We start from the raw sequence: 27,700 nt of genomic DNA on the forward strand, positions 1-27,700 counted from the left end.
GAGTGAAGGTTTTTTTTTGTGCAGAGAAATAATAGCATTAGAGATGATTCCCAGGCAGGGTGACTGGGCAGAAAGGGTAAGGTGGGGGAAGGTGCTGGCTGGTGGGGGAGGAGGCAGTTTGGTTCTGGAGGGACCAACTGACCATTCAGGTATTGCACATCAGAAAATCGGTAAATCAGGCCAGAGACAGTGGCTGAGTCCTCTCCTGAGAGCACAGAGACAGCAGAAGTTTCTGGTCATTACCTCAGAGGGTTGGGACCTAGGAAGAATGAGAGGAAAAGACTAGACAAAGAGAACACAGCCAGGAGCAAAAGACCCTGAGAACAGTCACTGGAGGCGTAAGTTTCCATAAAGAAATTATAACCATGGTTGAGAACCCCAGCCTTGGGGTGCAGAACGTGTGAGTTTGAACCCCAGTGGCCTGAGTAGTCTTGATTAGCAAAGGGACTTAAAAGAGTTTTTGAGTCTGTTTCCTCATCTGTGAAACGGGAATGATTTCTATCGCAAAGTGTTGAGAACATTCGCTGAGATAAAGTTCTTAGCATGCGGTTTGCATACAGTCGGAGCCAAGGAATGAGCAAAAGCCAACAGGAGAAGGAACTGGAGAGAACAAGGGTATTCCCCTGAGGTGTGTCGAGAAATGGAGGCAGGACCTTCGGGAAGGCCAAAGCCTTTGCTTTAGCCAAGTTTGCTGACTGCCCTGTGAGGGAAATGAGTGAACCGGTCAAGGCAGCCTCAGCTTCGTCCCCACCCCAAGGCACTGCCCTTTCGCCCACGCTTCCATCCCGCCGGGCCTCCCAACCTCCCGCTACTCCGGCTTCCCGCCCGGCTCCCACTCCAGCCAGTCCCAGGAGGCACAAGCGCATGCGCCCTCCTGCGCCCAGCTTTCCACGTTTCACTTTTCTCCTTTTTCACCGCAGCTCCCGCTCCACCGCCACGATTGGCCAGCCGCCCTCCTCGCCTCGGCCAATAAACGCCGCCCTCTCACCTCCGTGTTACTGGGTAGAACAAAACAAAAACAAACAGAGCGAGAGGGGCCAGAGACGCTCCGAGGCGGCGGTGGAGGCTGAGGCGCGGGGTCGGGGCCGGCGGACAGGGACCTGGGCGAGCGGCGGCGGCGGCGGCAGCAGCTCAAGGGGTCAGTACCGGCGGGGCGGCTCGCACGCTCGGGAGGCCTGCGCCCTCCCCCAGCCCGCGTCTCTCCCCGGAGGCAGCCGCACGTTGGGAGGGAGAGGGGGCGGGGGGCCGCGGCGGCCCGGTCAGGTCGGGGCCGGCGGGCGGGGGTCTGGCCGCGTTCTCGGGGCCTCGCAGGCCCGGCCGCGCCGGCTCTAACGCCCCGGGCTGCGGTCGGCCGGCCCCGGTTCCCTCCTTCTGAGCCCGGGCCCGGAGCGCGGCGGCGCGGGCCCGCCCCCTCCCGGACCCCCTCCTTACTTAGCGGGGCGCGCGGGGCGCTCGCCGGCGGGGGTCTCCTCCTCAGGCGAAGGCCGCGTGGTCATTTTTATTGGGGCAGGGGGCGTGGGGAGGCGTGCTTCTGGACCGACTGAGATCTCGGGAGGAAGGTCTGCGCCCTCCCCGCCCCCGGCCCCCGGCCGGCCCTCCGCCCGCGCCCCCGAGCCCAGCCCCGGCCGCCCCGGCCCAGCATGCCCCGGCCCGGGCTGGGGGCCGCGGGCGTCCCTGCGCCCGCGGGAGGGGCGGGGGGAGCTGGGAGGCGGACACGTGCCCGCCGCCCCGGTCCTGCGCCAACTTCGCCGCGCCGCTCCTCGGGCAAAGGGTCGCTCTTTTAGTTTAAATGAATTCTCCGAGAGACAACAAAGCCGAGAAGGGAGCCCCCTTTCTGTGAAACGCATGCTGTGTCTGCTGCATTTGTCAATTTGGTACCGCAGTGTACCTGGGGAGGGTTCTTTTTGCAAGAGGTTCAAAACTGTCTGCAGATGTCAGTATCGCCGGTCTCCCCAGGCCCCCGTGAGAACCGGCCACGGAGGCAGCAACTGTGTGGTATCTACAGGCGAGTAAAACGATTGCAAATGCAGCTTGGAGTGGAAAAAAACCTCACTGCTTGTTTTTACTTGTATTTTTACTATTAAGTTTTAGAATTTTGGCGTTCTTGCTAAAGTAAGGCTTTTTAGGAAACCACCATATACTTTTTAAAAAAGGGGCCACTGCAGATGTGTTCTAAATTTAATTATTGGTATTTATGCCCTTAATTTTCTTTCATTATGAGTTTATTAAATTCCTTAATATCTCAGCAGGCATCTTTGAATTTTATATATATATATTTGTGTGTGTGTGTGTGTGTGTGTGAGGAAGATTGGCCCTGAGCTAACATCTGCCAATCCTCTTCTTTTTGCTGAGGAAGACTGGCCCTGGGCTAACATCCATGCCCATCTTCCTCCACTTTACATGGGACACTGCCACAGCGTGGCTTGTGTGGCTTGACAGGTGGTGCATTGGTGCGCGCCCGGGATCCGAACCTGCGAACCCCGGCCGCTGCAGCGGAACACGCGCGCTTAACCTCCTGCACCACCCAGCCGGCCCCTGAATTATATTTTGATTGGTTTTTCTGTTGTAGTAATGAGAAAGGAAGAATAGTTGCCAGGAGTGCAAAAATAAATGACACTTTGATATTTACCATAGTGCTCACTTTTGCATCATTATGGATGAAAGCTTTTAGCTGATATTAAGTTGCTAATTAGCTGTGATTGTAGCCCAGAAGTGAATGCAAGTAATTTTCTAGTTATCACATGGCCTAAACTTGACTCCAGAAAGTGTCCCAGTGGTTTATGAGGTATATTTCAGGAAGTAGATTTTTTGGGGGAGGGGAATAAAGTGGGAGGGTGAGGCTCTATCTTTCAGGGAATGTCTTGGCATACTTCTGATTGTATGTTTCTGTGAAACACATTGGAGAAATGAAAACAGTGGTTAATTTCAAACTTAATTTTGTTTAACTTATGTGTATAGTTTTGTTTTCTTATTGAAAATTAATTTTACAGTTTAATATGAAGGCTGCAGGGTTTAGATTTTTTACTTTACATTTTAATTTTTGGGCAAAAATCTTAAGGATTGTTAACTGGAAAAAACTTTGATTACTTCGGAGAGAGTAAAAGCATGGAACATATCTTTATCCTCTAAACTTTTAAAACGTCCGTGTCACTGTCAAGTGTGATTGAGTTCTTGATTGTGTTATCATTGTCTAAAGACACAGACATGACTGTTTTTTTATGATTACTTAATAAAAACAAACTTGGTAAGTTATAGATAAGTCATTACCTGATAATTTACCCAGCTGAACGTCTTCTGTATAATAGCTTAAAATAAATATTATTTTTAGTGTTTGGAAAGCAGTATTTAAAAATTCGATACAGCTATAGGAGTGTATGTTTTAATAAGGTTCTCTCTGTTAACACCAGAAAAGAATCTTCCTGTGGGATATTCAAATCTTGTATTGAATTTGTGCAAACAGTACTGGCTTTAGCAGGTCTGGACTCTAATCCTGGTTGTTCCACTGACCAGCTGTCTCTGGACAGATCACCTACCTTCTCTGAATCTATTCAGTTGTGTGCAAAGTGGAGTACCTACCTCAGCATTGTTCTGAAAGGTACATGAAGTGATACATGTAAAATTCTTTTTGAATTATAAAGGGCTTTATTACATCAGTTATAATCATTTCATTTCCTTTATTAGCTAGGCACTGCAGAAAGTATTCTCTCAAAGATTCTACTTGCATCAAGTATGAAAAAAGACTTTTTTTTGTGAGGAAGATCAGCCCTGAGCTAACTAACACCTGTTGCCGATCCTCCTGTTTTTGCTGAGGAAGACCGGCCCTGGGCTAACATCCGTGCCCATCTTCCTCTACTTTACATGGGACACCACTACAGCATGGTTTGAGAGGCAGTGTGTCAGTGCGCCCCCGGGATCTGAACCTGCGAAGCCCCGGCCGCCGTGGCGGAGTGTGCGCACTTAACCACTGTGCCACCGGGCCAGCCCCGGAAAAAAAAAGACTTTTTAATGTAACTCTGGTTTAAAAAACTCATACACACATCATATGACATTTTTGCTTTCCTATAACACGTAATTCATGTACTGAGATGAAACAGATATGGCATTTTCAGCCACGGAGGTCACTAAATATTTAGGTTTCCAAACTATTTTTGTTCATACATCTATATGTATTTCTATATACACATATATTTTTTTGCGTGTGAGGAAGATTAGCCCTGAACTAACATTGGTTGCCAGTCTTCCTCTTTTTTTTTGCTTGAGGAACATTAGCTCTGAGCTAACATCTGTGCCAGTCTTCCTCTATTTTGTATGTGGGTCACTGCCTCAGCATGGCTGAGGAGTGGTGTAGGTCTGTGCCCGAGATTGAAACCCACGAACCCAGGCCGCCGAAGCTGAGCACGCGAAACTGAACCAGTACGCCATGGGGCTAGCCCCTATGTACATATTTTTAAGGTTCATTTTTCCCCTAAATGTGAAGTTGGGGGGAATTATGATATTGAAAGGTAAAAAATGTAGAATCATATATGTCTGTTTATTCTGAATAGCATTAAAGAGCCATCTCACCATTTTCTTAACTTTGGAAGCAATGTGATAGCATCTTAGTAGCCTAAGGATTATGCTATATTGAGAAGTGTATAATTTTAGCATAAGGTGTGTTTATTTTTGTTTTACAAAATAATATCCTTTCCTGGAGAAAAGGGCTATAAACTTATAAGATGTTAAAATAGTATATACTGAGGAATTTAAAAGTCAGTTTCACCTTTGAGTCCCAGAAGGCATCATATATCATTGTCCTAAAATGACTTCTAACAGTAGGTTATGTTATATGAAAAAGATATACTTCTCTGTAATTAGTTTATTAGTCCTTTTCATTAATTTGTGCATTTTAATATCTTAGAAGAGCACACTGCTAGTGAGATGATTATAAATGACTGGGAGGACTTATATCTAACCTATATGGCTTAAACAGATAAATACTTTAGTACTGTAAACCACCATTTAAAAAATATTTCCAGAGAGATTCTGAAATCATATTTGGTTATACCTTCTGGTAATAGTTTTTATGAAAATATATTTTGATAGTCTTTCAGGTAATGTTGAATTTATATCGCTGTCAATTGTCTAAATAGAAGTTAACTGATTTCATCATAACCTTCCAGCATTAATAATTTCTAAGCCATTTTGAAACCGAAGTCTAAAATACTGAGATGCTAATGTCATTGTACTTACTTCTTTCTAAAATAGGGAAGTTTTTTTAAAAAAGAATGCATTTTTCAGATTGTAAAACTAATGCCCTCATTACAGAAAATGCTGATTTAAAAATTTTCTCCTAAAGTCTTATAATAGTAATTATAGATACTTGTGTGATGAAATGGCAGATATGTCTGCCTTCAGATATGTTGTAGTATGAAAAATAACACTATCGTGTGATAATCTTGATTAATCAAAACTGTGGTGTTTGCATTTTGTAATAGTTCTCATAATTCATTGGTAGCAAACTATCCAGTATTTCTGAATATCAGATTAATTATGAGGCCTGGTATTCCTAAAAAATTTGGAGTGTGTGTATACTACTTTAACTTGAAATAAACTGTATAGCAAATATATCTTTTAATTTCAATTTAAAGGGAAGCTTTGGTACATCCAGAAATATGGGCTTTTTTTTTTTTTTTAAAGATTTTATTTATTTATTTATTTTCCCCCCAAAGCCCCAGTAGATAGTTGTATGTCATAGTTGCACATCCTTCTAGTTGCTGTATGTGGGATGCGGCCTCAGCATGGCCGGAGAATCAGTGTGTCGGTGCGTGCCTGGGATCCGAACCCGGGCCGCCAGCAGCGGAGCGCGCACACTTAACCGCTAAGCCACGGGGCCGGCCCTAGGCTTTTTTTTTTTTTTTTGACACAGATAAACTTGTCAAGAAGTTTGAAACCAAATGTTAATTAGGGTAAGCTATCCTTGAAAGTAGAGTGAACCCTTTAAAAAAATGGAATTATTTGGTGATTTTTTTTTTTTTTTTACAGTATGATTAAGTAAACTGAATATACCTTAATTATATTGGTTTGGAAGATGTTGAAATTTTTTTTTTCTTTTTAAAGAAATAGCTCCCAAAGGAAGACTTCCATTTGGTAATTTAATCAGTACAAGTGAAATTAAGGAACAATGGATGTAGAAAATGAGCAGATACTGAATGTAAACTCCACAGGTAAGTAATTGTATCTTGAACTTTGACTGTACTGTGAGCAAGTTTCAGGCTGTACCAAATTTTATGAAAACATGATATTAAAACCATCTTTACTTCAAAAACTCTGTTATTCATGCTACAAGAAAACAAGTCATATTATTTTTAAAATCAAGTTTGTGGTTCTTATTTTTATGGAAATTTATCATGTCTTTATTTTTCTGCCCATCCTTGCATATTCCATACATTCTTATTCCCCAGTATTTATAATAAACTGTATGGTACAGAATGGAGAATAATGAACCTGCTGATTAATGTTTTCACATGAGCTAGTTAGTGATTTCTACAATATAAACTATTATTGGTATCTTTGATATCTTTCCTAACTAATAATTTCTATATTATAAATTACCTATGGGTATTTTCCCTGATTTTCCATGATGCTTCAAAGGCACATTATTATCATAAAATTTGTTTTGTGGACTAGATGTACAAATGGTGAGTAACTTCAGACAACTTAAAATATATTTAAAGCTTTCAGAATAATCTTTGTAGAGAGTTAGTTAGGATTTTGAAATATTTGGAATAGTAAGAGCTTTTGATATTTGTATATTTTATATAATTCTTTGCTTTATAATTTTATTAATATTGAAAAGATTTCTATTTTCTGTAGTTTAAATATATTTATACTTCATTTTTTTAATACTATAGCTTCATTTTTTTCAGTGACTTTAATTCAGTATTGTGTACAAGTTGTATAGTTTTCTTTGATAGGAACAGACACTTTGAAGTTGAAAATTCTTTGCCATTTTATATTTACAAGCTTTCTGATCTAAAGTGTGCTAGAAAATTATAGTTGAAAAAATTACTATGATAATTAATGATTATTTCGATGCTACTATATACAATAGCTATATGAGTACTTGTTTTTTTAGGATTATAAATGGGTATCATGTTCTGCTTCAGTGAGGTGGGGATGGTCATTATACAATTTAAGAATGTATTTCCCATATAGGTAATTCCTTCTTTTCTTCGCTGTCCAGTATGGTAGCCACTAGCCATATGTGACCATTGAGCACTTGAAATGTTACGTGTCTGAACTGAGATGTATTGTAGGTGCAAAATACATACCAGATTTCAAGAGATTTGGTATGACAGAAAGAAGGTGAAATACCTCAATAACTTTTTATGTTGATTACATTTTGAAATATGATGGGTCTATTAGAGTAAATAAAATATATTTAAATTAATTTCATCTGTTTCTTTTTTTTTTTTTTTTTTTTTTGGTGAGGAAGATCAGCCGTGAGCTAACATCCATGCCATTCCTCCTCTTTTTGCTGAGGAAGACTGGCCCTGGGCTAACATCTGTGCCCATCTTGCTCCACTTTATATGGGATGCCGCCACAGCATGGCTTGGCAACCGGTGCATCGGTGCGTGCCCGGGATCTGAACCCTGGGTCACCAGCAGCGGAGCGCATACACTTGACCGCTATGCCACAGGGCCGGCCCCTCTTTTTACTTTTTAATATGAATACTAGGAAATGTAAAATTACATCGTTGGTTGCCATTATATTTCTATTAGCACAGCTCTAAGTTTTATACTTTTTGTTTTCTGACTATAACACGTCCTAGTTCTAACCCTGTTCTTGATGCCTCTGCCCACTACTGCCTTAAAAAAAGGACTTACAGTTCTTTAATACTTGGATAGGCCTAAGACAGACCTTCTTTGCAGTAAATTTTTCCTGTAGCAAATAGTCCAAGTCAGACAGACTAGGGTACTAATTCCAATTCTCACTTTTACCAGCTCTTTTACTTTGGGAAAGTAAGTTATTTGCACTGAACTTCAGTTTCCTCATGTATAAAGCTGGGGTATAAATACTCAAAACACTCTCTATAGCTTTATTGTCAGGATTAAGTGAGGTATAGTGTATGTGTGTCATGCCCATAGCATGTAGTATGTATGTAACAAATGAAAATGTGCTAATATTAATTCTAATTATGCCACTCAGTGGACCAGTAATTGAAAATGCAGTTGTCTGGTACTATGGGAATATAATTGGATTGGTTACTATTGAGATGTCAGAGAATTCAGAAAGAGGGAATTAGTACACAGGAGAAAATAATTTTGAAGTCACCACATTCTGTACTCAGGTTTTTTTATGTTTTTAATTTTGGTTTTCTTAAAGTGAGATTGGTAGTGGTTATGGAACCTCAAAACTTAGGTGAGTATGAATAGCAAATATAAAAGAGCAATTGATATAAACATGGGTTAAGAATTATAAGGTCTAATATAAAAAATATACCTAGGTGTGTCTACTACTATAGATACACAAAGATCTATTTGAAAAGATACTAAAATAGTTGAAGAAAAGAAACTCAAGTATGGCAAATATATTTAAATTGAGTACTTGAGTACTCCGAGGGACAGTATAGAGCATTTCATTATACTTCTAAGTCCTTATTCTTCTGGGTGAGTTCAGTGGTTCACCTTAATTGTAGAATAATGAAAGCAGTATGTTACAGGTAGATGTTTCATGTTTTCTTCAGTCACTGAGACTTACTTGAAACTCCATCTAATTTGTCTGATCTCTGGTCTTTCCTTCTTCTTCCTCTTGATCTTCTGCTTTTCTCTCTTTACATTCACTCCCTTGTTCATCCTGTCTCTTTAGCTGTTACCACTCTGCTGTACTGTAGCTTTGTATTTTCTATAGTTATAGTCATCTGAGATTCAAATGTGGGTTTGAATCCTGGCCACAATCCTTTATTACATATGCAACTTTTCTATGAAACATCTTCCGTCTCTAAAATGAGGATAAACAGCATCATTATAGAGCTTTGTGAGGATTATAGACCATGTATCTAAAGTGCCTAGCATAATGTCTAGTATGTAACAATAGTGATGGTAATGACAGAAGTACTACTACTATGACTACTAGTCATAGTATTTAGTTATGATGATGTCCCAAACTCACCCTCCTAACACTGTCTTCCTCTCTTTGTCTAAAAACGTTTAAGACATTGTTTCATTCTTCTTTAATCTAGTCTGTTTAAAAGGCCTTTATTTTTTCTTTAAAAGTGTCACTTTCTTATTTACCCCAAAGTTACTACCCTGGCTCTTTCCAGTTAGCTTGTAACTGAATTACTGGAACATTTTCTTAGCTGGTCTCCCACTGTCTCTTAATTTTATTTATTTATTTATTTTTTCCCCCAAAGCCCCAGTAGATAGTTGTATGTCATAGTTGCACATCCTCCTAGTTGCTGTATGTGGGACACGGCCTCAGCATGGCCGGAGAAGCGGTGCGTCATTGCGTGCCCGGGATCCGAACCCGGGCCGCCAGCAGTAGAGCGCACGCACTTAACCGCTAAGCCATGGGGCCGGCTCTCCCACTGTCTCTTTTTTCTAATATATTCTGTATTGCTCTGCCAAACTCATCCCCCCCCATCACCTACCTATGATATCCAAGCTCTGACCATTTGACTGTGGGAGTGGTCAGCAATTAATTATTCTGGTGATATTAGCAGGGGCAAGATCATGAAGGACCTTAAGTTACAAGGTAATGAGTTAATACTTTTTTGACCCAGTGGGAATACCTTCAAAGGATTTTCAGTGGGGGCATGTTTTAGAAAATCAGTCTCCATGCAGTTTGGAGAATGGTTTGAAGATGGAAGGCAGCGAGACTACTTAATGAGACTAATGAAGTAATTTGACTCTACCTAACGTTTTTGTTTGTTTTTTGATTACCACAATTTGTTCCTAACTTTTATACCTTTTGTCAAGAGTTATAAAGATTTTGACACATCTGTGCCTTTTATGGGCTAGATTTAAAAAATTTTTGGTTGCAACATATTATCTTAAAACATATTTAAAGTCCATGCACATAGATTTAACACATCCTAATTACAGTTGGGAATATTTAAAACCATTTCAGGGATTCAACTCTGACTTAACTATAATAAACAAAACTCTTGCCCAGGGGCAACTAATTCATTCTGACTTACAAAGTTTTCAGAGCAAAGTTGAGTGTCTTCATGTCATTTGATCTCCACGGACATTTGAGTTGATAGTATGAAGGATACTGTGCTAGATGCTGAGGATACAAGGAAGTACAGTATAGGCATAGTTCCTCTTTTGAGGCTTATGACTTATTTGGAAAAGCAAGATTGCTATATAAAAAGAAATAAAGTGATTTACATGATGTGGTAAATGAACAATGTGTGAGCATTAGTGTTCTTTTGGCTAGAATTGTTAGGAAAGTTTTCATGGAGGAAGTAAGACTTGAGCTGTATTCTAAAGGATTTTGATAACTGAAAAGAGCAGTGAGGATGACATTCTAAACAGGGGACCACTGGGAACTCCAAATGCGTTGCTATCTTTTAGGGGATAATGTACAAATCTTAGACTGGAAGATTTTCAGAGAGTGGTAAGTAATATGAGTCAGGTTTGGAGAGATGCATTAGAACTTTGAGATGATGGCTTTGAAAGCAAGCTTTTATCTTTGAAAGCAGTGAAGCCTCAACAGTTCAGTTCAGTAATCATATGTGATCACTTGTTTGCCAAATGCCTTTCAGGCTCTTTGGATTAGTAATATTTCCTAAGTATCTGTAATTAATCATGAGGTGTTTGGCAAGTTAAGTACTCTCAGCCTTAGTTTCCTTATCTGTATAAATGATGTAATAAATAGCTCTCAAACTTGTGGGTAGATGACAAAGTGCCCAGCACAATGCCTCATAAATAATAGTAGGCATTCTGTAAATATTACTTTATCTCCCTTCTTTCAAGATCCTTAGTCTTTTCTTACTATCTCCAATTGCTTAACTCTCTTAGCTCACAAAAGTCTAAAGGTTTTATATTTGGTGTTTATATTACATGGATTTTATGATCTAAACTCATGAGATAACATGTTTTCCGTAAACTTTGCTCATTAAAATTCAGTGCCTTAGTTTACTTTCCATGATAATATGAAAACTAATCATATTTAGTTGTCATTTATTAGGTTGAAGCATATGAAATTGACAATATGTGACTGTTACTGACTTCCCAAAATGGTAATTTCATGTGATTCAACCTAATATAACTTACGACTATAACTGGTGTAACAGTAGATGGATGGTTAAAACACTTACTTAGAATTTTCTTTTTTCATTTTCCTCCTTAAGATCCTGATAATTTAAGTGACTCTCTCTTTTCTGGCGATGAAGAAAATGCTGGGACTGAGGAAATAAAGAATGAAATAAATGGAAATTGGATTTCGGCATCTTCCATTAACGAAGCTAGAATTAATGCCAAGGCTAAAAGACGACTACGGAAAAACTCATCCCGGGACTCTGGCAGAGGCGATTCGGTCAGTGATAATGGAAGTGAAGCCCTTAGAAGTGGAGTAACTGTACCAACCAGTCCAAAGGGAAGGTTGCTAGATAGGCGATCGAGATCTGGGAAAGGAAGGGGACTACCAAAGAAAGGTTGGTATATACCACGGCCAAAGAAACAAATGGAAAAGAATACTGTCAGTTCTTGTACTATAATTGCCTTTTTTTAGGAATGAGAGAAATTTAAACAGTGATAATGTAAGATTTTATGGTTTGTATATATTATTACATAGTAATAATCTGAGGACCATCCCACTGTTTCTTTAAGGTGAGCCTTTTGCTTGTTTGAATATATTTAGTTTTCTTGAGCAGAGTTTTATCTCATTTCCAGCAAAATACACACTGATGCTTTTCACAGTTATGAATTGTGCATGTACTCTCTAACTTTGCTTGAAAGAAGTGGGGTCAGAAATTCATCATACCTATTATCTAATGAATCTAATTATGTCCATTGTTAAAAATACATGATAAATATAAATTTGCTAATATCTGGAACAGAACTTTAATGATTTCGTAGATCTAGTTCTGAGTTTTCTTTAGCTCTGTTTATTTTGGGTACTGAAGTGGAATGGTCTATTTCACTGTTATATCTCCAGTGCCTGGAGTAGTGTCTAGCAATATAGGTGCTTAACTCTTTGTTGAGTGAGGGGTTTGTCAGCTTCTGTCTGTGGTAGGATTTTGCTACTACTTGGAGATTTCACCAGCTTCCAAATGGTGGGAGCTTCAATTTGTAGTCTAGGATTCTTGCAAAATGTTTTTGTGATCTGTCAAAAATTGTTACTCTTGTTGAATGGCTCTACAACCATTGGTTGGATCAAAATGAAAGCTAGCTATCAGATTCTGCTTTACTCTGGTGGCAAGGATTATACTCTAGGTATAAAATGAAAACCTCTGAAAACATTGGTGATACTATAAAGTTCTTTAAAGATAACACAATATATTGAGTCTTATAAAAATATTTCAGTACGTTTATGTAGAAAAGCAACTTTGAAAGTTGGAATTGTTAAACTTCTAGTTGGTTTGTGTATAGAAGTAGACAGAAATAATGGTTGGTGCTGTTAATGCTTAAATAGCAATTAGTTATTTGTAACATATTGCTAGTTGCAAAGTATAGTTTAACGTGTACTTTTATATCTAAAGAGTATTTGACTTTAAAACATTTGATAGTGGTCATTGTGCTTCTTTGTTAAATAGTTTTTCCCTTGTTGAGTTTTCTATGCCACATCTTACTGGCTCAGCATATTTCTTTTTGTTCTGGTCCCAAGAAATGTCAAATAAAATTTAGAGCTCAACTGTAATATCACCTCCCCTGAGGTCCCTGATATAGCTGTTTTTCTGATCTTTTTTTTTTTGTTTTTGCTTTTATTTTAAAGCATCTGCCTTTTTAGTTTTAACTTTATAAGCTATTTCAACTTGATGTTTTGGAAATAGGTTTTAAAATATATACTATCTAATCATTACTGAAAAAGCAGTGATCTGAATAAAAAGAGGTTTAAGGTATAACTTTTAACTGGAAAAAAGACTAGCATAGAAATTAAAATAGTTTTTTGGCGGTTATTTAATTAACGTCTGACATCTAGAATTATTTTAGATTTCAATTAAAGTTAAAATTTGTGAACTTTGTGCTCTTTCCTTTCTCAATTCTAAATTTTTTCAGGTGGTGCAGGAGGCAAAGGTGTCTGGGGTACACCTGGACAGGTATATGATGTGGAGGAGGTAGATGTGAAAGATCCTAACTATGATGATGACCAGGTATCATTGCTTTACTTTTTAAAAAATATATATTTAAAATTCGTATAAACTTTTTTGACCTCATGTTTGTAGTTTACTCATACATTTGTCAAATCATATATTCTATATCTATACTCACACCTGTCAAATTATATGATTATGAGTAGTATGTATATAATGTGTGTATACATGTATGTGCACGCACACATTAGTATATATATCTAAATCACATATATACTCTACTTTCAGACTGTTAGGTTAATTTTGGATTAGGAAACGAAGTTAACTGATGTAATGTATGCATAATTTTCACTTGGTTTCTGAAGTTGAATTTAAAGTAGGTCTTTACAAATTCATTTAGGATTATCAAGTTGAGTACTTTTTAATAAATTCTGTTTAGTATAGTTTCTTTCTATATTAATGGTAATGGAGAAGAATATATATTCTTTGGAACATCATAAAAGAGTCATAGATACAAAGTTCCTTTTAAATATTACAGAAGTTGTTTAGGATGGTAACTATGTGGTAAATTTTATTTTTGGAATATGTGGAGTTTTTTTTCTAGGGACAATGCTGAGAATGTAAATTTTTAATAGATTTTATAATGTATTTATATATATTTATCTTTTTAATGGAAAATTTCTAACTTAGACAAAGTTAGGATACTATAGTGGACCTGCTTGTACTTATCTCCCAGCTTTACTGACTTCCATAATTAATAACTCATGGCTAATCATGTTTCATCCTGTACTTCCATTTAATCTTCCTCTTGTGTCTGTCTGCCCCTGCCCCCCCCCCCCGGCCCCGGCCCCCCATGCTCTGGATTATTTTGAAGCAAATACTAGACATTATGACATATTTTTAAAAGTAGTGTCTTTGCATAAGATAGGCTGTTATGATGAAAATTTTAGACAGGAAATTATCAGGGTATACGTTAGATTGTTTTTATTGTGTATTGTTTGTATGTATGTACTTATCTATTTTAACCAATAGTTGGACATGGAAATATTTCTAAAAGAACATGAAAAAATATATTTTAAAACCAGTAGAGTTCAAATACTTTAGAATCTTTGCTAAATATTCTCGTTTTAATATATAGTCTTTCAAGTGTATGATGTTAGACTGAAGCCAGTCAGAAGTTGCATGTAAACGTTTCAGGGCCTTTTTGCAGAGGAGAAGGGGGATAGAAGATTAATGGACAATAATTGTGTTTTTGAAATATCAGTTGAATAGTGCTTTTCCTTAGAGATTTTTTAGTCACGACAACATTGATTTTTGTTATAGGGACTTTTAGTATGATAATACTAATCGTGAAGTCTTGGGTTCCTGCTTCATTTTTTTAGTAAGTAAAGTTTTAATGAAAATACTAGGTATGACAGGAGGCCGTTAAAGCTTTTTTGGTTACTGAAGGATTGGTGAGAGAGATAAAAATTAACAGAAGATATGGGAGGTTGGGAGCAAGTCATATATTTGCTGTGGTTAGTGGTTCTAATCTATCGTATTGGTTTATTGTATTGCAGGTTTTGAAAAAGAACAGTACAGATTCTGTTTTTATATAATACAAGTGATCAAAGCATGTAGCATCTCTTTTTCTTGCCCTGAATGAGGATTACTAACCAGTTGGAATATAAAATTATAAAACAATTTAAATTTATCTGAGTATTTTGTTTTTAAATTTATAACTCTTTTCTCCCTCTTCCCCTCCCAGGAGAACTGTGTTTATGAAACTGTAGTTTTGCCTTTGGATGAAACGGCATTTGAGAAAACTTTAACACCAATTATACAGGAATATTTTGAGCATGGAGATACTAATGAAGTTGCGGTAGGTTTAAAGTTGCAAGTATAGGGGCCGGCCCGGTGGTGCAGCGGTTAACTGCGCGCGCTCTGCTTCAGCGGCCCTGGCTTCGCAGGCCCGGGCACCCACCGACGCACCGCTTGTCAAGCATGCTGTGGTGGCGTCCCATGTAAAGTAGAGGAAGATGGGCATGGATGTTAGCCCGGGGCCAATCTTCCTCAGCAAAAAGAGGAGGATTGGCATCGGATGTTAGCTCAGGGCTGATCTTCCTCACACAAAAAAAATAAAGTTGCAAGTGTAATTTATTTAATATAGGAGAACACTATTAAAAACAAAACATCATATCCAGAATGATCTTGGATCACTGAATAATTAAGCATTTTTCTTTTGTGTAAATGAATTTCTAGCTGAGAAATGGAATAAAATTTCATTAATTTAGACTACTTCTTGCCTGTTTGGGATCTGATGAGCACTGTGTGCCATTTTCTTCCCTGAAAAATGGCACAACACAGTAGTTTAGTAATTTTTATAATTATAACATTTTTATAATTGATAATTTATAAAATATAATTTTAACAATTTCAGGGCATTTATGGACCTTGTGAAACCTTCTCAGGAATCTCAGTTAGAAATGCCTGACTTAGTTCCATTTTTTTGACGTTCATTTCAGTGCTCAGGATTAGGATAAAATTTATCTTTGTACTCTGTCCAATAAAAATAAGAGAACACAGATACAAAGATTTGAAAAAGAATGTTTACAGAAACCAAGATTACAAATGTAAGTGTTTTTGAAGCATAATTTGCATGGGAATGTTGACTGTGTTATGAGTTGTTCATAAAGTAAATCTAAAAGGGTAAAATAAAATTATTGATCTAGTTAGAATTACTGAAAAAGTAATAAAATTGTAATTCTTCAGAAGACTTTTATGATTTAGATTCTTTTAATTCAGACAGGGCTTTCTTGGTTTGTCTGATATGAGGTTTGATATCTTTGGATTTGTAGGATTTGAATATAAAATAAGTATTTGTTCAGTACATACAATGTGGGAGAATTTGTAATAGGTGATTCCTGCATTTTTGAAGCTCAGTCAAATGAAGGAAGTGATAAATTATTAAAATATAATGTGAAACATTCTATTATAGAGGAAGAATTTAACTGAGTCCTGTGACGGCAAGGACTGTTGAAATCCTTTTATCTATCTAGCATGAGATCAGTGATATACTGTGTGTTCAATAACTGTGTAATACTATGAGCAGAGTGTTAAAGAAGCATAAAACGGAGAGTAATAGAAGAGATGATTCTGAGCCATCTAAGGATGATTAGGAGTTTGTCAGGATAAGATGGTTGAAGAGGGTTTGTTTTCCGGGAAGGCAGAGTATCATGTTTAAAGGCAATGCGTTAGTTGTTCAAGCGCAGTCCAGGAAGATAAAAAAGAATGAGAAGAGACTACTAACGAGGATACCACTTAGGTGGCTGTGGAAATAGTTCTGGCACCCTTTTATTAATATACCATGATTTAAATATTCTGAGAAAACTTTAAGTAAAAAGAAAGGCACTCTAAGTAAACTAAGGTAGAATTTAGCCTCTAGGGTCAAACTGCCTATATTTCATTTTCAACTTGGCCACTCCAGCTGTGTGCCCTCAGCAAATACTTAATTTTTCTGTGCTTTGGGTCTGATGAGTATGATGATAATACCTCTCTCAAAGGGTTATTTCGACTATTAAATAAGATAATATAAAATAAAGTGGCTGTTATAACGCCTGATACATTATAAGTGCTCAATAAGTATTAGCTGCTGCTATTATATTTTTAATAGGAAATTTTAACTTTATCCCAGCATTTAAAACAATAATCCCACTTAAAAACAATGGTTTAAGATCTCATTTTAAACTTTATATGAAAGTATAAATTTTTGTGTGAAGAGAAAGCTTTGAAGAAAAGTAGAGTACAAACAGCTTATGATAATGTAAAATGAATCTCCCCACAAATGGTCATAAAACAATATTCCTAGAAATAATAGATTATAAAGCAGAAGGTTAGTTAACTCCTAACACCAAACTTAGCAGTGTTATGTAGGTTAATAAACTGTTTTAGGTGTAATTCACGTCCTTGAGTTCAGTGATGTTCAGACAGTTAAAGCTTGACAAAGTGGATCAATATCTAATTTATATGCAGAGAAAGATGTATTTATCCTATCCTACAAAATATGACTGCTTCTCTAATTATTTAGAGGGGGAGTGGTAAGGATATATGGACAAAATCTTAATTTTTTAAAGGTAAAATTATATTGAATTAAAGGCAGTGACATACTTTTTTTTTTTTTTGAATAGGAAATGCTAAGAGATTTAAATCTTGGTGAAATGAAAAGTGGAGTACCAGTGTTGGCAGTGTCTTTGGCATTGGAGGGAAAGGCTAGTCATAGAGAAATGACATCTAAACTTCTTTCTGACCTTTGTGGGACAGTAATGAGCACGAATGATGTAGAAAAGTCATTTGATAAATTGTTGAAAGATCTACCTGAATTAGCATTGGATACTCCTAGAGCACCACAGGTTTGTATGATTCTTCTGTTTGTTCATTCTCTCGATCCCCCAACTACACTTCCAGTTATGGACATAATACATGCTTCTAGGAAATTTTAGTAGATCAAAGAGGAAAAAATGGCCCATATTTCTTACCACACAAAAATAGCCCTCTAACTTTTTGGTGTATTTTTCCCTAGCTGTTCTTTAATATTTTTCCAGACATAATTTTCATCATACTATAATTTTACATCCTACTTTCCCCCCGATGCTGTGTATAGTTTTTAGATCATATTTTTTTTGCTCTATTCTCTATTATATGTCATTAAGCTGTTTTATGAGCTAGGATTTAAAAAAATGTAGATTGTTATAATTGAGGATTGAATTTACTTGACTAATGTTTATTATAAAAATAATCATAAATAAGACCTTTTGTGGGGAAATAATTAGAAAATTCATGATTTTTGCTTCTGTTAAGATTCTGTCCTCAAAGCCTTATACTTTTATTAGATTTAATACATGTTGACACTATAATATGACTTTCTGGTTTGAAATTAAAAACGTGTGAAATCATTGCTATTTACTGGAGCAAAGCTGTAAATCAAGATGGGAGCACTTTACTTAAACATTAACTTAGGAATAGAGTATAGGTAGGTTAATTCCTAAATGCTGTTTCTGTAATACTTTCCTGTGACAGACAGTAGGTATTGAGCTGTGATTTGAATATGGACTTTTTCTTTTTATGCCAATACCCCTACTTTAAAAAAGTGAGTACATAAGTTCATGTTCACTATAGAATTTTTGAAGAGAAAAGCCAAAAGGAAGAAAGGCCAGCAAAACTAACCACAGTTAACTGTTAACATTTTGGTGTTAAATCTTCCTTCTACTTTCTGAGGGTGTATATCAATGTATGGTTTTCATATATCCTTACATTTTTTGTTTGTTTTAATAAAAAATGGAATCAGGGGCCAGCCCCATGGCCTAGTGGTTAAAGTTCCACGTGCTTGGCTTCAGTGGCCTGGGTTCGGATCCCGGGCATGGCTCTACACCACTTGTCAGCCATGCTGTGGTGGTGACCTATGTACAAAATAGAGGAAGATTGGCACGGATGTTAGCTCAGGGCCAATATTCCTCAAGCATAAAAAAGAGAAAGATTAGCAGGGGATGTTAGCTCAGGCTGAATCTTCCTCAGCAAAAAAAAAAAAAAAAAGAAAAGAAAGAAAAAAGGAATCATACTGCATGTGCTGTTTTGTAAACGTGATTTTTCTTACACCATACGATGTGGTAAATGTATTTCCGTATGGCCCCATGGTGTACCATCTATGTGTGTATCATTTAACCACACCTTTATTGTTGGACACTTAAGTTTCCAATTTTTCTAAGAAATAATGCTATAAACATACTTTAAGATAAATATTTGTATGCAACTTTTTCTCCGAAAGATATATTCCTTTAATCAAACAGTTTTTTCAGAAAACCTAGTCCCATTTTTTTTTCCCCCAGGAGAGAGGTTTGTCTTGACTTTGTCATTGACTTAAGAAGTATTTTTGATCACATACTATGTTTCAGGCAGTGTGCAAGGTGTTGGGGATTCAATAGTGAGCAAAGCAGATGTGGCCCCCCCCCCCTTGATGGAATGTTAAGATGTGGGAGTATATGCCAAGCATAACTAGTAGGTGCTAAATAGATGTTTTTTGAATATTCCAAAATGTCTTAGATATTCACTGTGTAGTTTAACTAGTCTTTATCATTTATGTATTTAGAAATTATGTTCTATAAAGGTTTATTTTAGATTTTTTTATATAACTCTTTTTTTTGTTATTGTAGTTGGTGGGCCAGTTTATTGCTAGAGCTGTTGGAGATGGAATTTTATGTAATACCTATATTGATAGTTACAAAGGAACTGTAGATTGTGTACAGGCTAGGTAAGTAAATTAATTTTCCTACTTAGAGTTTGACAATAGGGGAAAATTTTACAGGATTCTATTGAAATAACACTTAGAATTAATCAGACATTGTGAACATCTGTCATTTGTGTCTATCTTCCACTGATAAAACAAAATTGAGAGCTTGCTGGCATGCTATAACAAGAAGAAGAGGGTACCATAAGGCAGAAGTACTGGGTTTTAGCTAAACCATCTGCTAACTTCATGTCAAGCCACTCTTCTCTGGGCCTCAATTTACTTATTTCATAAAATGAAAGGATTAGACTTAGAATGTTCTTGAAGGTCCTTCAGGTTTTAGCATTCTGTAATTATTTAATATTCTAATAAGATGGACAGTATTAACAAAGGAGCCCCATTTTCAATTTTATGTTTATCTACTATAGAAATCTTAGGAAATACTGTTTTTCAATCTTGTTCTTTGGTGTGATTAATTATAAGCTAAATGTGATATGTGAGAGTTACGCTATATGATTTTTCATAACTTCCTGGAAACAGATTTGGACTTAGCCATGTCTTAGGTTTTTTCAGGTGTAGATGTTAATTTTCTAGGACTACCTTAGGGTCATAGTGGAATGGTCACCCTGGTGGGAAGGCATGGATCTATGTAAAAGTTAGTTTTATGTGAAACGTTCCTTCTCAGTATAGATCAATTATTTTGTAATAATGTTAGATTTTTGTTGACTGAGAAATGGAAATAATAGAATATGAGAATATTAACATGAGAAACAAACTTTTTTTTTGCCCGTAACTTTTTATTTTGAAAAATAGTTTTTAAAAGACTTTTAAATTTTAGGTTGCTTTTATGTTATGTGAAAGCTTTTAGTGCATATCGGTTTTTTCCAACTTTATTCATAATTTGGTCAACCTTAAGCATGTCTGGGCATCAAAATTAGATTTTTTTTTTTTGGTAGAGCTGCCCTGGACAAGGCTACTGTGCTCCTGAGTATGTCTAAAGGTGGAAAGCGCAAAGACAGCGTGTGGGGCTCTGGAGGTGGGCAGCAGCCTGTTAATCACCTGGTTAAAGAGGTAACTATTGGGTATTGTCTTTAAGTTAATTTGTACGTATTTCTTTAGGGAAATAAACTATGCCCTCTAGCTGGTATTTTTGTGGACAAAAATTAAGGTCAGTCTTATAGCTTCAAATGGAAAATTGAATAATCCTTGTATATTTGGCTTTATACCCTTTTGCTGTAAATTACATAATAGTTATATCATTGTTATTAAATTTTTATGGTTTCTCTGACTTAAAAATGAGACTGTGGGGGCCGGCCCGGTGGCGCAAGCGGTTGGGTGCGCGCGCTCCGCTGCGGCGGCCCGGGGTTCGCTGGTTCGGATCCCGGGCGCGCACCAACGCACTGCTTGGCAAGCCATGCTGTGGCGGCGTCCCATATAAAGTGGAGGAAGACGGGCACAGATGTTAGCCCAGGGCCGTCTTCCTCAGCAAAAAAAGAGGAGGATTGGCGGATGTTAGCACAGGGCTGATCTCCTCACAAAAAAAAAAAAAAAAAAAAAGCATTGAGTTTAAAAAAAAAAAAAAAAAAATGAGACTGTGTAAGGTTAAAAGGGCTTTCATGAATAATTGTAAGAAGTCTGTGTATGAACCTCAAAGGAATGCCTGAAGTGTTTTTCTTATATTAGTATTTGAAATTTTTCAAATACTGTTGAAGTAAGACTTTCTATTTTCTAGTTATTTAGTAAATATCCATTTTTATGGGAGCAATTTGAAACTGGATAGTCTCAGATTTTAAGTTATGAATTATGAACACTAGAGTAGATCAGAGTGGTAGATTTTTATAAGGAAGTTCATTACCTGTATGCATGCTTTAAAAGAAAAAGTAATTGCCAGATAACTGCCAAATAAAATGCCAGATTTATTCTCCATGGGTTTTTTTCTAGCAATAAAGTGTTCTATAACAAGAAACCAAAAAAAGTATATAATCTCTTTATTTGCAGATCTTTAAGAAAATTAGAAGATTTATAGTTTATGTGCTTCTGATTTTTGGGTATAATCTTTTCATGTGACTATAGGTTTGATATTTAGTAAATATTTTAATGATATGTATACGTAGTTTGAGTGTTAAGGAGCTCAAATATAATTAGAGCTTTGACCATTTTTGCTTTTATATATGTTAAGATAGATGAGTTGGTGTTTGTACTGTCATGATTCCATATCTGTTTTTAAAAAAATTAAAAAGTTAGAAAAATTTGAGGTATAAAAACAGTCAAGATATTAGGGCAGTTTGGCAAGAAAATGAAATAAAAGCCATCTAGATTGGAAAGGAAGAAGTAAAACTATCTTTCTTCCCAGATGACATGATATGGATGCAGAAAATCCAAATGAATCCAAAAAAAAACCAAAAAACAAAAAACCAAACTATTAACTAATAAATTCAGCAAGATTGCAAGATACAAGATCAATATACAAAATTCAGTTGTATACGCTAGCAATGAATGATCTGAAATGAAATTAATAAAATAGTTGCATTTACAGTGGCATAAAAAAGATTAAAATACTTAGGAATAAATTTAACAAAAGAAGTGCAAGTCTTGTACACTGAAAACCACAAAACATTGTTGAAAGAAATTAAAGAAGATAAATAGAAAGATTTCTCATGTTTATGAATTGGAAGACTTTATATTATTAAGATGGTAATACTCCCCAAAATTAATATTTTGAGAAACTGCAAACTATTTTATGGTCTGTGAATTATCTCAACAAAAAAATGGTCAAGATGAAAATTGAAATAAAACTACCAATATATGAACTTGAGGTTGACATTTTTTGGGTATTCATTTACTTTTTACATAGAAGGATGAGTTGGACAAAGAGGACTTTTAGAAATGTATATGTGTATTTATAATTTATCATTCTCAAAAATGCATGGAACCCAATGGAAAACATAAATACTTCACATAACAAAGTTAAAAAAACTAGTGATATACTTTAAATAGTAAATGTATTAAAGTGAAAGCACTTTATTCAAATGCCATGCTTTAAGTATTTACTTTGCTAAAGCATGATAATAGGTATTATTCATCAGGATGTATTCTGTTGATCAAATTTTACTTGACCTTTTATGAAAATACGTTGTAGGAGTTGGAAGTAGAAGATAATAAAATGAGATTATTTTATTCAGTCTTCGAGCGTCTACTAGGTGCAAAGGTGATTTCAGCAGGCATTGTATGGGGAAGAATATTCCTAGTTGAAATTCTTGTGCTGAAAAACTTTCCCCCCTTTTCTCTGGAGCCATAGATGTTACAGTACAAATCTGAACAGGAAAGTCAAGACTTGCCTCTAGCTATAACTGGAAGCTGAGTTACTGAATGTTCTACATAAAGGGTTTCAAATTCTCAGTTATAGAGAAAAGAGAAACTACATGGAAATTTTTGCCCTGTCTAGTAAAGCCTTATTATCATCTCTCATTTTTTGGCTCCCAGTGCACAGTTAACGTTGTCCGGATGGAAGTGAAAGAATTTTTGCCACTTTAAAAATTCATTTTGAGACTTTCAGGTAGTGCCCTCTAGTGGTGTTAAAGATCCCTTGTTTTTTCAAGGAGCATTGAAGCATGATGGTCATAACTCAGGCTGTGTACATCTTAAGTCTCCTTGTAGATCTCAATGATTAAGACAAACCGAAGCACTGCATTTTCTTCATAATTATGAACAATTTAAAAATCTCGGATTTACTTTTTAATTATGAAAAAATTCTGTTATGATAGTGTCATGTCAAGTCTATATGTTCTTAGCTGTTTGTGATCTGCTATTTCATCATGTAATATATTGAGATTGGGGTAAATAAATCCTTTAGGCAAAGCACAGTTTTTTTAAAAATCAGGAATTCTAACGCATCTCAATTTTTAAATCTAATAGATTGATATGCTGCTGAAAGAGTATTTACTCTCTGGAGACATATCTGAGGCTGAACATTGCCTTAAGGAACTGGAAGTACCTCATTTTCACCATGAGCTTGTATATGAAGTAAGATTACTCTGACATTCCAAAGAGAATTAAGTCTTTCTGCACTACAGTGACTTAATGCTTCTTTAATAATGTACTTTTTTTTTCTTTTTAAAAATTTTAATGTTAAGGGAGAAAATTATTTTTAAATTTTCATAGTGATTATAGTTACATATTAGAGAAAAGAGATCTGATACATTTTAGGAGCAGTTTCTTATATGAAATAATGACCCAAAATTCATTCAATTTTTAGGCCATTGTAATGGTTTTAGAGTCAACTGGAGAAAGTACATTTAAAATGATTTTGGATTTATTAAAATCCCTTTGGAAATCTTCTACCATTACTCTAGACCAAATGAAAAGAGTGAGTATAACATTATTATGAACAGTTTTTAGGCTTATACCTTAAATATGTAATGATTGAATACAGATTATGAATTGTCAGTGAAGTTTTCTTTTAGATATGTTTAGTAGTATTACGCTTATTTATTTATTTTTTTTAAATGGTAGTGTTTATGTTTGAACCTCTTGCAGCCATTTCTTGGAAAGTAACATGTCACTGGTTTTTTTTCTGTATTTTTAAAAATGTGATTATGGGTTCTTCCTCAGAGTTCTAAGATATGATTTCTGTTTTACATCTACAGAGAAACATGTACTTTTAACAAATGATACTTTAAAGTACTTTATTCCTATTTAAAACTGTATGTGTTGCTATTAAAATGTTGGTGAGGTTCTTACTTGCCTTTTATCTTTTAAAAATTTAGTAAATGTTTATAGAGAAGTAGATGGGGAAGAAATGTGTCCAATGTCTCATGTTTGCCTGAAGCTCTTTCGAGAGAACAGTTTTAAAGAAAACATTCTGTAATAAATGTACCTATTATCTGTGCTTTTCAAGGTTTAGATCTGACTTCAGTCTAATTATATGAGCATTTGGCCTTAAATATAACTTGATGACAGTGATGGGTTGTATGGCATTATGTATTTTATATGGGCTAAAAATTCTGTGTATAATTTCATTGTTTTAGGGTTATGAGAGAATTTACAATGAAATTCCGGATATTAATCTGGATGTCCCACATTCATACTCTGTGCTTGAACGATTTGTAGAAGAATGTTTTCAGGCTGGAATAATTTCCAAACAACTCAGAGATCTTTGTCCTTCAAGGTACTTGATTACTTTCTCAACATAAAATACTGGTTGAGGTGCTTAAGTTCGTTTTCTATCATTCCAGTCTGTCAGAAAAATAATAGTATCTTCCTTAAGTCACTCTAGAGCAAAAATCATCTGTTTTGAGTTTGTGGAGAAACAAGGGGGAAGCTTATTTTGCCCTCTTGTAAATGTATACAAGACTACCTCATGAAACCCCAGTTCACTAGAAGGAAACTAATTTTGTGGAGCAGTTCTGTGTACCAGGCTCTGTTTTAAGTAGTGTAAATAATTATTTAAGAGTAGAGATTATCACCAATAAGATGAGAAAATTGAGGCTTTTCTAAGGTCACACATGGTAGAGGCCAAGGATGAATCCAGACTTTTTCTGACTTCAAAGATGTAGGCTAATTCCTGTCCTCTATGTAGCTTCTTTTTGCTCCTTCATAGAATGGACAGTTGGGGCTAATTGGATCTTATCTCACTAGAAGGTATGTGTGTGATTCTTTGGAGGTAGTATATTTGTGCTACCAAGGTCTCTTTAGGAGTTAATGAATTTTTTGTTGTTAAAATAAAGCTTATAATGAAGCTTATAATGTAATAGGTATAAAAGTTTAGTAATAGCTAAACTTCTTGTGTGGGTCTGTTCTACATACATTTTAAGTTTTTGTAATTTTTATCTGAAAAAATTTCTAAGCTTTGCATATATATATATATATTTTTTTTTTGTGAGGAAGATCGGCCCTGAGCTAACATCTGCCAATCCTCCTCTTTTTGTTGAGGAAGACTGGCCCTAGGCTAATATCCGTGCCCATCTTCCTCCACTTTATATGGGACGCCGCCACAGCATGGCTTGACAAGCAGTGCGTCGGTGCACGCCCGGGATCCGAACCAGCAAACCCTGGGCCGCCGCAGCGGAGCACGCGCACTTAACAGCTTACGCCAGTGGGCCGGCCCCGGAGCTTTGCATATTTTTATATGGTACATTGTGAGAATTAAATCTCAGAAAAATTCTTCCTGGTAGTGTCCTTTGCTCTAGAAAGTTTAGAAGCCATTAAGAGAGAAGGACAAGATAATGGTGGAAGATACAGTTTAATGGCTTTGATAAAAATGTTTGAAAATGTAGATCTCTACTTGGCACCATTTATGTACTGATGTGCCAAGTGGTATATATCAGTAAAAACTCAACTTTGGCAAGGATTTTTGCTACTTTCTGCTTTCTTCCCCTCCTCAGTCTCCTAATATTTTAGTCTGAAACCTTTATGTTCAGGAAAATGTAGCTGGTTTCCACTTAGTAGGAATAGGCATCAACATCTTGGCACTGGCTTTTTAAAAATTTTTTAACCTGTGTTCAAAAGTCTAACTGGTTATCTCCTTTGTGGCTTTACTCTCAAGGATCATTTGAGGAGATACCTAGACTTTCTGTGTATACCGTAGAACTTTGACTTTTTGTCTATCCTTTTGCTTATGTGAGTGAAGTGTACATTTGTGTGGTCTCGAATGCTTGTGCATGTTGGTCTAGGGTCAGAGAATAAGGGCTAATTCTGCCCAACTTTGTTTTCCATTTATTGTTTTAGGCTGCTGGTCAACTGTTCCTCCTGGGCTGTTGCTGCTACATGTAGCTAGAGTGTGGTTACATTGTAGAGCAAGGCTTCTTGAGTTTGAAATAGCAAGAATCCCAAAATGGGGCATAAACTGGAATTAATTGGATTCTGATTTGTTTTTCCACATTCAGGTTATGGCTTTTCTATTTCTACATTCAGGTTATAGGTTTTCTATAGCTGAGAAAAAATTTAAAAAAAAATTTAAACATGAATGTTTTGATAGGTTCCATAGCCCTGGTTTACATAATTCCATATCATGTTGGTGTTTCCTATTTGGTTCACTGTTAAGCTTTCAAATAATAACAACAATGCAGTAGAAATAAATATTAAATTTCCAAATAGCATAATGTTTGCCATATTTATATATTAACTTTTTTTTATAACTCCATTTGGACAATGAATTTATTTCAATAATTAAGCTTTTATTTAACTAAAAACTGCTCAGATAAGCAGTTCATTTGATATATCCTAGGATATATAGCAGGGAGAGTCTTTTTCAAAAGAATTACAGGCACGCTAACTTTTTTAAACAACGAAACCCCTTAGAACTTAATGAGTAACTGAAAAATACCAAGTTTTAAGTTTTTTTAATTGACTATAGTCAGAATTTGTATCTGTTTCATGTTTGTGTTCTTTTCATTACAGGGGCAGAAAACGTTTTGTAAGTGAAGGAGATGGAGGTCGTCTTAAACCGGAGAGCTACTGAATAAAAGAACTCTTGCAGTCTTAGATGTTATAAAAAACATATATCTGCATTGTAAGAGTTGTTAGCACAGGTTTTTTTTTTTTTTTTTTTTTTTTTTTAAAGCACTCGTTTTGGGTACAAGGCATTTTTGAAATTTTATAAACTTACGTTTAGGGGGAATTTTTAAAGGAAGTGTTTTCTTTTTTCTTTTTTTTGAGGGTATAAAGGAGGGACAGAAAAGTAACCACTTCTTAAGTGGAATATTCTCATAAGCTACCTTTTGTAAGTACCATGTTTATGACCTAATCATTCCAAGTTTTGCATTGATGTCTGACTGCCACTCCTTTCTTTCAAGGACAGTGTTTTTGTAGTAAAATCACTGGTTTATACAAAGCTTTATTTAGGGGGTCAAGTTAAGCTGCTAAAACCCCATGTTGGCTGCTGCTGATGAAATACTGTGCTTTGGGAGTTAAAAAAAAAAAAAAAGTTATTTCTTTGTCTTAAAGAATTTTAAGAAAACGAGTTAGTCATGAGACTTATTCATCTTTCCAGGGAGCATACTGATTGGTCTTAAAGACTAGACAGTATGTAAATGGTGGCCGGAACATCTATTTTTCTACAAAACTGGAAAAATGAACCCAGTTCTAAAAGAATGTATGACAAAATAAAACATGTGAAGCAGTGTTGATTCTTTATTGGGCGTACATTTATTTTAGGTCTTGTAAAAAACTTATTTCACACAGCAAATTTTAAATCATAAGGGAG

The 27,700-nt window shown here is 36.1% G+C and overlaps 1 protein-coding gene across 1 annotated transcript; it reads left to right on the top strand.

Annotated features, from left to right (window-relative positions):
* The first annotated feature begins 1,111 nt into the window (after window positions 1-1,111).
* PDCD4 (programmed cell death 4) lies at window positions 1,112-27,630 on the top strand. Its single transcript, XM_058543976.1, has 12 exons — window positions 1,112-1,138; window positions 6,097-6,203; window positions 11,337-11,639; window positions 13,204-13,298; window positions 14,986-15,099; window positions 17,405-17,626; window positions 19,424-19,521; window positions 20,454-20,568; window positions 23,413-23,520; window positions 23,753-23,863; window positions 24,525-24,664; window positions 26,896-27,630. Exons 2-12 carry the CDS (start codon window positions 6,161-6,163, stop codon window positions 26,954-26,956), a joined length of 1,410 nt encoding a protein of 469 aa, XP_058399959.1. The 5' UTR covers window positions 1,112-1,138; window positions 6,097-6,160; the 3' UTR covers window positions 26,957-27,630.
* Window positions 27,631-27,700: the final 70 nt, after the last annotated feature.

Source organism: Diceros bicornis, chromosome 6 (genome assembly GCF_020826845.1).
Source record: "Diceros bicornis minor isolate mBicDic1 chromosome 6, mDicBic1.mat.cur, whole genome shotgun sequence".
Taxonomy (NCBI): domain Eukaryota; kingdom Metazoa; phylum Chordata; class Mammalia; order Perissodactyla; family Rhinocerotidae; genus Diceros; species Diceros bicornis.